The sequence below is a fragment of the Eublepharis macularius genome, chromosome 1 (assembly GCF_028583425.1).
Source record: "Eublepharis macularius isolate TG4126 chromosome 1, MPM_Emac_v1.0, whole genome shotgun sequence".
Taxonomy (NCBI): Eukaryota; Metazoa; Chordata; class Lepidosauria; order Squamata; family Eublepharidae; genus Eublepharis; species Eublepharis macularius.
This window is the reverse complement of record NC_072790.1, coordinates 35157202-35170991: the sequence shown is the minus strand read 5'-3', so window position 1 is coordinate 35170991 and position 13790 is coordinate 35157202. Positions and strand designations below refer to the sequence as shown.

Genomic DNA, 13790 nt, shown 5'->3' with positions numbered 1-13790 from the left:
TAGAAAAACAAGTTATGGCAGCTGCAAAAAATGCACACTACAATCTCACTCTAGCCCAGAAGATGGCTTCTTATCTCGACACAGCCGACCTGGCCACCTGGATCCATGCTATGGTAACATCAAAACTTGACTATTGTAATGCCCTATACATGGGTCTCCCATCTAAGTTAACTAGGAGGCTCCAATTGGTGCAAAATGCTGCAGCTCGACTGTTAGCAGGAGTGAGCAGGAGCATGAACATCACTCCCATCCTACAGTCACTCCACTGGCTACCTATCAGTTACCGTGCTCAATTGGTTATTACATACAAAGCTCTTCAGGGCCTTGGCCCAACAAATCTATGGGACCGCCTCCCTCCCTATGTCCCTCCACTGCAGCTTCACTCATCCAAACAGGGTCTCTTCCAGGTGCCAGCCTGCACATGGGCAAAGTCTACAGTAGCCATTACATGGGCTTTCTCTATGGTGGCCCCTACTCTGTGGAACGTCCTGGGTGAGGAGGTCAGGAGAGCCTCCACGCTCCTGGCTTTCCACAAACAATGCAAAACTGAATTATTCAAAAAGGCTTTTTACTCAGATAGGAGGCCGGTATTGTAGGGAGAGGGGGTCTCAGATCTTTCGCTAATGAGTTAGGGACCATAGACTTCACCATTATGCTGTCTTACATATTATCTGTTGCTTTAAATATGTACTCCTATATACTACCTGTGCTTCATATTGTCTAATGTCAGTCCTAGAATTGATTATGTTCTGTTTCAGCAATTCTTCAACCCCATATTGGATCCTTGCTAATGCTATGTCTTTGTGACATTTACCCTATGACATTGTTTATGAAAATGTCCTTGACACTGTATGGAAATGCCTCCCCTTGTCCTTGCTACTGATAGTACTAATCTCACACTGTGTAATCCGCCTTGAGTCTCAGTGAGAAAGGCGGACTATAAATAAATAAATAAATAAATAAATAGAATTAAACCAACGTATAGTGAATCAACACAGATAAATTAATTCAAATGGAACCTGGTGGGATACAACTTCGAATGAAGTAAAACCTAAATCAGGCACTATTGTCAGACCTACGGCTGTGTATATTGTGTCTCTGCATAAGCACAAAAGAGACCACAGAATCTGAAGCTGGGAATAGAACCCGAGTTTTTCTTCCCTACCCCTGTAACATAGAGATGGATCCAGCCAGCTTTTCTGCTCAATCTTACCTAATTCTCCTCCTTACTATAGCCCCCGTCCCACATATGCGCATGCAGTTCCTCTGATCCCCAGCGTAGCCTTTTTGGTGACAGAGATAGAGAGACCAGTCTCTGTATCAGGCATCTGACGAAGAGAACTTGATTCTCGAAAGCTTATGCTAAAATAAAATTGGTTAGTCTTAAAGGTGCTACTGGACTCTTTTTGATTTTGCTTAGAGTTTAGGACACTTGAGTACTATGTCATTGGTGTTTCTAGAAAGATGACAATAAGGTGCTATAGGTAGGTGACCTGATACTTTTTGACACTTTTTACTTCTTTGATAGATGGATTGTGCCCTCACCTCCAGATAAAAGAATAGCAATGTTTAGCCTTACATTCTCAAGAGAACCTGAAAATGTCTTGCATCTTATATGAGGAACGTAAGTGTGGTGAAAGATCACTTCACCTGAGCCAGTGAAATATTGTACATTCATTTACGGGACGGAAAACAACCACTGTTGAACGCTACACATCGCAACATGGTGGCTTAAGAGGACTAGATGTGAAAGATGTGCAAGGAGAAGTCTAGTAGCCAGAACTGAGACTTATGAGCACATTTTCAATCTGAAATAACTGCTGTATATCTCATAACTACAAATAAAAGGACAACAGGCTACTTTAAAATTCACTCTGTCAGGTTTTTCCTCCTGCTGCTGATTGCTGCCTAAATTCTCAAAATGAATGTCTCATGGCTTTCCAAAAGTAACCAAGCAGGGCAAAATCTAAAATGAAATTGTACTCTAATGGCACCGGGGCGGGGGGGGGGGGCACATTTTCCAACTTGTTTCCACCAGAGCCAGACAAGACACCATTCAAACACCCCAAAACAGGATTTTATAGTGGCAAGTCTGACAGACCTTTAACTATAGTTGCACTTCTGGGTGCAGCTATAATATTACCCCCATAATTCTGCGATATAATAACAGCCAAGAAAAAGGTGAGGGGTCATAGTGCTTTGTCTTGAGAATTAAGATGGCTGTCTTCATCCTTACAGCGTACTCTTAATTCTACAGACACGTCTTAATAACCTCTAAATAGTTCCAACAAAAGAGCCATGTCAGAGGAATGAGCAGGCCCCAAGGTGTTTCGACTGGAGTGTTTTCATCTGCCTTTATTGCGCTATCCCTCTCCAGAATTAAGGCAATAACCTGTGATAAATTATTCAGGAACTGCTACAGGGATCAAAGCAAAATCATTCTGTTAAAGTGCTGTTTGCAACATTTGGCACTTAGTGTGAAAACTTTTAATGTGTGCAAGCTGAAAATCAAGGATTTTAAATAATTCAAGAGCTTTTGAGTTTCTGTGAACCAACTATAGATAGCACGGCGATGCTACTTAACCGCTCCTCTCTGTCGGATACATTGTTTCATTCGTTCCTATCAAACTAATCATGTCATAAATACTTTCAAAGTACCACTGAGGTTAAGTATAGAAAGTCGATATATTATTGAGCAGAAATTTCCAGGGCCAATCCAGGAGTTTCTTTTAGAGAGTGGTGGTGAGAAAATTGGCAGTCATCTTACATATGAATTTTTCCCCTCCCTAGTTAATGGCATGGCACGAAAACATCCTTGTGTCTTTGGTTACCACTTCCTGGAAAATAAACCTGAACATATGCTCGACGCATAGGATTTGTCAACTGCAAATGTATTTCAATAAGGAGAAGCAGCCCCCACTGTAATTATTTTTCAACTATGTATTTCAGATGTATAAAAAGCCAATTAGAAAATCCTAGTCGAAGCCACAAATTAAATGAGTTTGGCAGTCACCGGCCATTTTCTAAGAGATATTTTAACATTGTCACCTCCCCGCAGACAGCAATGCTAAACATTTTATTGAAGAAGAACAGAACAGATTATTTTTATTTTCTGTACTTGCAAAATGGAGTACCTGAAAGCACTTTCCCATGTATTATTTATTCATCACAATAAAAAAAAAGACTTTAACCTAATAAATTATGTTTAAAAGATTTTAGTGGAAAAGTTTACTTTATGATAAAGCAACAAATTTAGTCCTTTAACAGTGGCTTAGAGCATGAAGTTTCCTTTATACAAATTAGACAGATGGTGCTTACAGTAGAATTTACTAAAGGTCTGTCACAACAAATGCAGCCAAGCTGCATATTTAATCACTGCAGAACCTTGTCTACCTGCAGCTGCCAACTGCTAATCCAATTTCCCTGATAAATGTGGCAAGAGACACGATCAGCAATAAAGAGCATCTAACTCCATTTTCCTGCAGGGCGTCTTTTGATGAACATTTAGGACGGAAGCAAGGAGTGCACTGTGTGGCCCTGGCTTGTGGCAGCTGTATGCATTCTGAAGGCACAGTTCTCAGGTTACTCACTTAATTCTGCCACTATCATTATGTTGCTATTGATCTCAGTAGCTCTTGTCTACACAGCATTACTCTAGATGGAGCTGAATCAGGCAGTTATCATGCATCAAAGTTGCTCAAAAGCCTGGAGATTTCCCCTTAATTACTTGTGATTTTATTTGCAAATACCGTTAAAGTGTAATCAAAGCAATCACTTTCCAGGGTCATTAAGAACTTGCTAGTTTAGGGATATATCACTGGAACTCCATTAAAATTTCCCCCAGTAAAAATGTTGCTATCAAACAAGACAGTGCAACAGCAAAGTGGTTTCAGTACTGATAAAGTCCTCAAATGACAGAAAGCCATGGCCTTTTGTCAAGGCTGTTTAAAACCCAGCGTGGGTCTTCTTTTTAGCTTTAAACTGTGGCCTAGAACAATGGTCTGTATGTAGAAAATAGTGATATCTAACACATCCTTCTAAATTGTCTGCACACTTAAATAATGTTATTTCCGAAGCAAAAATGGGTATTAATAGCTAAAGCACCTAAAATCTACTTGATAGTGATATATCAAAATACCACTTTTTACTTTTTTCCCAGAAGGCAGCTTAAAGCCAAATACCAATTTCCACAAGCAGTTACATTAGAAGCAACGGTTAGCCAACATACCTAGACTGTCTGGTCATTACTTATGGCCGTACACTCCTGTAAGCCCTTTCAACTGCACAAAGGGGCCTGAGCCCAACCAAGCTATGGTGCTTTTGCCTCCACCCCATCACAATCCTTGTTTGAACCTCGAACCTGCCCCCCCCCGCATGTTACAAGCAGCCTGGCCCAGGGGCTGCTGTTAAGAAAGGCATCAACAAAAGCTTGTGGCGCCCAAGGAGATAAACACACAGCTCTCTGGATCACTGCCTCTGCTTTCAGGAAGTGACACCAGAGTGGGGATGGGCGAGGGGGCGGGGGGAGAGAAATCAACAGTGACATTACTAAGTTTCCCATCACATTTTAAAATGGTAAAGAAAAAAAATTATTGATAGAGCTGCTAGGAATATTACACAACGTTATCTGAAATAGCTGCTCTGGAGTGCACAGTTAACCGTTTGTTCATAATCGTAGAAGGCAATCTATTTAATGTAATACTATGCTAATGTGTTCCATTCCTGATGATGCAGCTTCCACTTAGCAAGGCTTTTCCTCCCTAAAATATACTGTTGTTTTGACACAAACAGCTTGCTACACTTAAGGATTTTACTAATAAAACATAATGCTGTGTGAGATAATATGACTGTTGCCACAGCTGAACTGACTTGTCAAATCAATCCTAATATGGCTCCCACAGGCACATAAAAACCTTATTTAGCTATCAGTTATCCTAATCACTTTGTTCGGTTTAAGAACGCAATACTTCAAGACCAGTTCCTATTTATACATATATGCCCAGCCATTTAATAAACTCCTGATTTATATATTAAATTCTTGTTTGGAAAGAGATGTTCTAAGCATACAGTGTTTTATCTATTATATTTCAGCATCTCTGCAAATCCATACCCCCAACCCCAATAAAATAAACAGAAAAGAGCATCCACAGAAGAAGCAGTATTTAACAGACAACAGGCCAAATGTTCACAAGGAGAAGATACTAACCTTTTGTGTTACATCTTAGTCAAAAATAGCAATCGGAAGTTCAGACTAAAGAACACTAAAACCCCATGTCCAGTTCTCCCTTCTCCCCTTGTAACATTTAGCAAGGGAAATATGGGACACAGCATTATGTCTCCACTCCTGCTACATTCTGGCTGCCACCAAAGGCAGGGCTGATAAAATGCATGGGGTGATGATGTCACTTCTCAAGTTGTTATGGGTAGAGAAGTGGGCACTGGATGTGGACGAGAAGGGTTGGTATCATATCTCGTTCCAGCTTTACTTGCAAGACTCTCAACTAAAATGCAAATGCAGTAGCGGTTTCTCCATGGCACCGCAACCCAAAATATTCACCTGCAGCATTTGGCATTTTAGGATGCATGCGCATAAACCCCTCTTGTGAACGCTCCTGTATTACTCAAAATCATATGGAGAAGAAGCAGAGATTAGGAACAGGACATCTTGAAAGTGTGTGTGTGTGGGGGGGGGGGGATCAAGCTGCATCAGAGGTAGAGGTAAGACAGCCCTCTGTTGGCTTGCCTGGGGGCAAACGCCATGTGGCTCCTCCCCTCCCAAGAAGTAGCCATTCCATTTTGTCATTTCTAAAGCGTTAATAATACTTGTCTTCTATTGCTTATCTCTACCCTGCCTACTCACTGGAATGTATTGTATTGTGGGCAGTTGTTTTGAAATGTAAACCATCTGGAGTGCAATAGCAGAAAGGTGATACATAAATGTATTAAAATAGATGAAATAAGTGCTGGGCGCCCAGCCTTCTCTGGCTTCACTGTTCTTTGTATTCGCTTGTTCATTCTCCTTGTCTGGCACTCAGAATGGAGATTCCACTCCCTACCACCCTCCATGCAGGAAGAGCAGAAGTAGCGTAAATGTGTTGACGTTTTATATTATGAAGAGAACAAATCTAAGGTGAGGGGAAAGGGCAAAGATCCAGCCAAGACTAACACATGCTTAACAGTCTTCTATTGAAGTGACTTTCATGTACTTAACTGGTGCTCAATGTGGTGTTTAAATACTCCTCCTGTTGGTCTAAAGTTTTGTCCCGTGGTTCAAAGTAGCCTACCTTTGCTTCCTCTTGTTTAAAGCTACTGTTGAATATCTGGGCTAAAGTTTCAAATGAAACTGTCAGGGGGAGCATAAAGTTTTCAAACTCATCCTCATCTTCTCCTGTGGGGGAAAAAGAGAGAGAAAACCCAATCATATTAAGCAGCAGTGTCAACCTTGCACCCCCTTGCAAAAACAAACAAAACCTTCCAACTGACCGATGGAAACTTGAAGCTCAGTATTCCTTTAGTTTTGAAATGGAATAAATGGTCTAAACAGGACACCAATATCCGCTTTCAAATCACCAGCCTAGTAACTCAGACCATTGCGGGTTCCTTTTATGCTTCCGCTTTAGGCTGCTATGGTTTCTTTCACCCTGATGGCATTTGTCTTGCTAACAACTCTTGTAGTTATAGCTGTTTTTCTTATTAGTATTTTACAGTAATAAGGAAATGCTCTGCTTCTTTTTATCATACAAGTCAGAATAACTCGGTTTGCCATACTGTTTTTATTCTCACAACAATTCAAAGTCTCAGTTTCCCATCCCTAGTATTCTCTCATTTAACACTACTACTGTTTGGGCACGCCAAGACCAGGACGTTCCAACAAAGATCAACATGTCTTATACTGTGGACTTTCTTTTTCAAAAGCAACATCTGTTCATAAATGTGTGCCTTAAAAAAATAGAGAGAGAGAGAGAGAGAGAGACAAGTCCAGGACAGGGCACTTGGGGTCCAAGGAACTGTGAAACTCATGGGACCCTCCTCGCCTCACACACTCAGTTGTCAATCTAGGACAGCCTGTCTGCGCACAGTTCTTTCCTGAAACAAATACACATGTAGTCACCCTGTCTACTCGGTAGCATGGCCCAACTTGGTTTTCAAGACTAGGAGGAAGCAAAAACAAACCATGGTTGTCATCTCATAATGCTGCTCTTTCCCTATGAAGAGAAAGAGAAAGGCAGAAGGGAAATCCTGCTGTAATTCCTAGATCTAAAGAGCCAGGCAGAAGATTTAGTGCTACGGCAGTAAGATGAGCAGGCAACGCGCGAGGTCACTCAGAAACTGGTGCAAAATACTGTTGCTCATTGCATAACTGGTGCAAACTCTTACAAGTATATAATGTCAAAGTTAAAACAGGTTTACCTGTTGCCTATTTGTTTCCAGGCTTAAAGATGCTGGTTTTTACATACAAAACTCTCTAGTACTTGGGACTCTTCATATTTGAAGGACTGCCTCTCCCTTAGTAAAGATCCATGCTTACTGCTGTCGTCAGGCCACCTTCTTTTATCTGGGCCTTCTGTCCAGCAGGTTTGAACCACCCCAGTCAGGCTGGGCCCCTTTTTTTGGTTTTAGCCTCTCCCTGGCCTCTTTGGAAAGTTTTCCCAGGGAGGTTCCCTGCTATCTTTTCAGAGAGTATAAGATTCCCATCTCCCCCAGGACATTTGTACGCTGTTTGTATCTTACTGGTTATTCTTATATGGATCTACTGGTATTCTTTTGCTGTTTTGTTTGTTTAAATCCTGATTTCACGGTTAGACATTTAAAATTTGTATTTTAAAGTGGCTGGTTAGAAAGCTGCCTTAAATGTAGGAGGGGCAAGGTATCAACCTTTTAACAAAAAAGCATGTGGTACACCACAACAGAACTGGAGTTGGGCATCTGACTCTTTAAGTAGTAAATTAAACGTCTCTGATATTGCTTTTGTATAAGCTAGGTTGATTAACAGTAGGAGGTGTCCGACTGGCAAGTTAAACAAAAAAATACAAGGTTGTATCCATACAAATTTTTTGCTAACAGAAGGGGAGCCAATTCCCCTATCCTACTGAAGACCATTCCTTCAGTATCTAGCTTGCTGAAGTGTAAAAAGAACAGATTAAAGAACAGAGAATCATGAAAATATCTTGATGCTGAATAACTGAGGGCTGTCGACTTCTGCAGAGGTTAGAGAATCCCGTATAGATAGAAAACTCTTCAGATGCTGAACAAGCAAAAGGCTTCTCTTATTAGTTGGTGTAGTACCATTAATTACGAAGTGGAGGTTCACACGGGGTGTACTCAAATAAATGACACTCTCAGTGGGGTAAGTATATTGTCTTGCACTTTTATTCCTTCTTGTGTTTGTTATGATATTTGTGCTTCCCCTATTTCAACCAGGCAACCTAGAACAAAGTGCAGTAAAAAAGAATAGCCTTGGAAACAAAACTACAGAAAACAGACTGGGAGTCAAACCGAACCATTTTAGGGAAGGGGTGTGACTCCGTTGCTCCACAAAGGCTTGTCCCTGTCACCACCAGTGAAAGGATTTCAAATGGCAGATGTTAGGAAACACTTTGCTTGAGAGTCTGGAGATCTGCTGCTAGTCAGAGCAGACAAGACTGAGCTAGATAGACCAATGGTCTCATTTGGCATACATGGTTTGACTTTGCTTCCTGAGCTCATAAGAAGAGGTATCTGTGCCATGCATCAGAGCCATGTGACACAAGAACGGCAGTAAAACGACAGATTACGAAGTGAATTTTGGGCAACTGTTTATAGTTAAGGCAGCAGAAATTACCATTTGCCTTGCCTTTAAAAATGCCAGATATTCCTTTGAAGAGGACAAAAAAATAGCAAACATGATCAACATCTAGTGATCTGCCCTCTTCTTTGTGTTTATATGGCAGAAAAGAAACAACCTTAGTCTAGTTTCAAGATCTCACTGGTGCCCTCTTTCCCGGTAAGAACCCAAAAAATCTTTTCTGTCTCCTCTCAACATGATAAAAACGGTTCCTTCTGTTTACAGCTGTATTGCATTCTAATGAAGCCTACTGTTTGACTGGCACTCCACAGTCTATGCCATTTCAGTCAGGAGGACTGCAGTTTTCCTTCAGCCACTGTTATTCAATCAAGAATATGAAGACACTTTACAATGAAACAGATTCTTGGTCCATCTAGCTCAGTTCTGCTGGGCAGCAGCTGTCCAAGGATTCAAGCAGGAATGCCTTATAGCCTTGCTTCCCACTAACTTTTACTCTCCAGTTCAATCCTTGTCATTTTCTGCATGTTAAGCAGGCGCCACCATGGAGTTTGAACTCCATAGTGCGTTTACATCCCGCTCATGAACACTTCTTTTTTATGATATGAGAGAGAGAGAGAGAGAGAGGGAGGGAGAGAGAGAGAAAGAGGGAGAGAGCGCAACTGTAACTTGCATGCTGTTGCCCCCGTACTCAAAACAAGATTATTCCATGAAAAATCAAAACAACCAATTCCAGACTAAATGCTAACTTTTCTAAGCCCATATGCTTACATCCATGTTTGTCCCTACAGACTGAAGTTTTTCTGTTCCAATGGCTTTATCACTCATTTATTCCCCCATTCACATTTCTTGCAGTTCTCTTGCTCTCTCATTATTTCAATGATCACTGCAGATCACTGCCATAGATTTCAATGATCGGCTCATTTTCAGCATTTGTTTCAGTGTTTGGGTACAATAAAGCAGCACATCACTCTCTTCAAACACAAAGAGAAATAAATACGTACTGGTACTGAGAAAACAGAAACTCCTCCCTCCACACCTATGCTATGCATAACTGAGGCCTGGTAGATGATAACTAGACAACAATTTTTGGCTTATCTGGTTCTAGCTGGATACTTTGGGCAGCATCAAACCTGGAATGGTATCTGGGAAGACAAGGTAGATATCCGTCCCTTTCAGAGGCACCCTATGCAGCTTTAAAAGCATGTCCCACTGTAGAATCTAGGGACAGACTGGAAATTTTGATGGCATATCAGCTCCACCAATATCTAATGAACTCCCCGGCTGAGATGCCAGAGAGTGACATTTGGCACGGCACTTAAACTTTACCCCAACATGGCATTCAAAGGGATTCCACACTGAGATGATGGCACAAGACTTCATTTCCCTCATAGAAAGTGCTCAGCTATACCAGTGTGCCGTTACAAACAACAGTGGCATGTAACATGTGGATTTACTGTATTACACTGGCCATTTGAGCATGAGGGATGCAGTTGTCACACTTGGGATCAGACCAGGGCTTTTTTTCTGGGAAAAGAGGTGGTGGAACTCAGTGGGTTGCCCTCAGAGAAAATGGTCACATGGCTGGTGGCCCCGCCCCCTGATCTCCAGACAGAGGGGAGTTTAGATTGCCCTCCGTGCCGCGGTGCGGTGCCGAGGGCAATCTAAACTCCCCTCTGTCTGGAGATCAGGGGGCGGGGCACCAGCCATATGACCATTTTCAAAAGGTTCTGGGACTCCATTCCACTGCGTTCCAGCTGAAAAAAAGCCCTGGATCAGACCATTACAGAGTGTGGATTTTCAAGACATGGGACCTGAGGGGGAAGAGACACTTGGGAGATTTACACAGCCAGTGGATTTCCAGAATAGTCTGTGGAATTTACTCACTGATTTCTATGGTAGCTTGTTGATAGCCTAGGTAGCCTTTGGAATAAAAGAACCATTTGGCTACTGATACAATACTTTTTAGCCATCTTCTCCCTTATCCTCCAAGATATAGTTCTCTTTGGTTTATGGATAAATTTGAGACATCACAATCAAAGTATTTGTGATCAATGTGACAAATTATGCCAATGTTCTCGTCTGAAAGGGATATGGGGTGAAGGTAACAAAGAACAGCGCCTTCTTGGTTCCCACTGTATCTGTGTACAGTATTACAGGGTCTGTTGGGCTCACATTCTCAGCCGAAAACAAAGAAATGCGCAGCTTGCAGTGGCATATTTAAAAAGCAGTAGTAGAATTCCAGGCCTATTTTCATTATTTGGAACTGAGAGTGAGCCACAGTTGCTTGGATAGCTTTCTGCTTATGTCCTTCTGAGACGCTGATAAGAAGCCAAGGGTTGTGCAGACAAACACATAGTTTAGACTCTTGGCCATCCTGGCTTCTTAAGACCTATTGTGAGTGGTTTGGTCCTGCCCTGGAGAGGATTATTAGAGCCTCAACAAGTTAAGGATGATTGGCAACTTCCTTTTAAGAAGGTAGTTTAAGATTCTCTTTAAAAAATAATCTATACTATGGATGACCCCTCCAACTACCAAGCTGCTTCACATCTCTTACATCAAGACCAAACTTAGGGCCAAACAAGATATGACAAAGGAAGCTATGGTTGATCCCATGATAATGGGATCCAATTTTTAACTCAAATGGGTGCACTGGAGGGAAACTGAATCCTGTTCTCATTCACCTTACTACTTCACATTCTGTCAATCAAAGGCATTTTTCTCTCAGCCTGGCTCACTTCCTGTATTGGAGCCCAATTTGGAAAAAAAGAAGATCTTGGGCAATGGCCCCTCACCCTACCCATCTTTTGATGTCAACATCAGATGTCTCTCCTATTATATATGAACAGGGCAAATGAGCAAATATGGCTATCCCATCACATCTAATTTAAGGCAGTGTCATTTTTTAAATTTCATTTGGGCCCCAATGGTGACGCAAAGCAGCTTACATTATTCTCCTCCATTCTTTCATCACAGCAACCTTGTGAGGTAGGTTAGACTGAGAGTATGTGACTGGCCTATGGTCACCCAGACAGCTTTCATGGCAGAGCAAGGAATCAATCCCGGGTCGCCAAGACCCTAGTCCATCACTCTAGCCACTACTCCACACTGGCTCTTTTAAAACTTGCATGTGTATGTAAGAATATAAAACCCCAATAAATCTACAAAATAAATAGCACAGTCCATGGAGTATATGTTAGAACTGTGTTACATATCATCATCTTCAGTTGGATTGATGCCCATCTCCAGTATGTGGATATGTTGCACTTCTGCAATATTATGACTGTTACTACCAAGTATATTCAGATAAGAATAATTGAAAAACTGTAAGATTATTATGATTATTTCATAAAAGTATCCTTTGCAGATTTTTCCTTCCATGTTTTCAAAGTTTTTAAAGCAATGACAATATACTTTTAAAAGATTCTACCAAGAGCTCCCATTCTTCACCAGAGAGATTCCAAGGGTTGTTTGGGAGGTTTAGAGATCATACTTTTCCTATTCTTGTTCCTTTGTGATAAGGGAGCTGCCTGGAGACCTCGTTTTGCTGAGGAATCTTCTGATATTCAATAAAGCACTGCTACATTGAAATACTGAAGTATCACAGGTCTTTAGTGTAACTTACAATCAATGAAAATAAATTAAGAACATTTTAAATCCAGCCCTTCATTCTTGGCACAGAACACTTGACCAGAATGTGGGTTCCTTGGTGGAAACAGAATTGATCTTTCGTCCAAAGCTCATGCTCTTATAACCCAACAGCCTAATCCTAAACATGCTTACTTAGAAGTCAGCTCCCTTGAGTTCAATTAGACTGACTTTCTAATAAGTGCATTTAGTTTTGAATCCAAAGCCAGTAGCTAAATTACAATTTCAATGGACCAAAGACCTCAAATGCTGCCATAAATATATTTTATTGCTTGGCATAGCATTATTTTGATGTATGAGCAAATATCAACATTGTCAGGAATTACTTACTATTTAAAAGTCTTGAGAGATCTTCTCATTTCAGGAAGACAATGTAGGTACACTGTAAACAAGCCCTTACCTAGATCTACCATGAGGAGGCGCGTGAGTGCAGTATAAAATGTCGTTCTGCACCGAAGGTCACTCAGACAGTAATTATCATTGACACCCAAGAAAGGAAAATGTTTACTCTGATGGGGAAAAGGAGATAAAATTTAAAATCACTTAAAACTTCTAGTGAATTTTGAATACCGAAACAAATTCATAAGACTTACCGTATGATTCTGCAGCATGAACTTCACAGCATCTATTTTCACAAGTTTTTTAAGGAGAATATAAGTACCTGACGTTAAGGGAAATAACATTATATAGCCAATAGTGTGAATATCACAAACATAACTTTATTCTTATAGTCCTGAGAGACTGTAAACAAACTACAGAGTATTAAAGGATACCCATTTTAAAAACTTTTTAAAAAATACTGGCCAGAAATGTTTTGCAGAACACACAAATGAGTATGTAATATACTTAATATTCTACATAGAGAGGAAGAGAGAGCAGGAGATATTTTTAAAAAACCCTTATTGATGGAAACAGTGAAACACCAGATGGCCACAGTCCAAATACTGAGAGCAAGGCTGCTACAAAATAACAGCAGCTAATTATACCTGAAATTCTATGGTCTAGATCATTTTACAGAAATGGAGAATATATACATATAAACACCAGGCAGTATAAAGAGCTTTAGGAGACTCATTTGAAATGGTTACTAGTATCTTGCTAGGCCAACTTTTGTCATTGATGGGATGAAGAAGGAACTATCAAAATCTGGTGGTGGTAGAAAGTGATGTCAAGTCACTGCCAACTCATGGTGACCCTTGTAGGGTTTTCAAGGTAAGAGACTTTCAGAGGTGGTTTGCTATTGCCTGCCTCTGTGTAATAATCCTGGACAATTCTTGGCTGTCTCCTATCCAAGTACTAATCAGGTCAACCCTGCTTAGTTTCCAAGATGTAACAAGACTGGACTGGGCCATTCAGATCA

General features: G+C 40.9%; 1 protein-coding gene across 1 annotated transcript in view; it reads right to left on the bottom strand.

The window, feature by feature from the left end:
* Window positions 1-13790, bottom strand: part of RANBP17 (RAN binding protein 17) — a 249739-nt gene that overhangs the window by 72519 nt on the left and 163430 nt on the right. Inside the window, exons 17-19 of the mRNA XM_054994554.1 lie at window positions 13024-13087; window positions 12831-12939; window positions 6285-6388 (exon numbers count right to left, since the gene is read on the bottom strand). Of these exons, the coding sequence (XP_054850529.1) occupies window positions 6285-6388; window positions 12831-12939; window positions 13024-13087 (277 nt within the window). The remainder of the gene's footprint in view (window positions 1-6284; window positions 6389-12830; window positions 12940-13023; window positions 13088-13790) is intronic.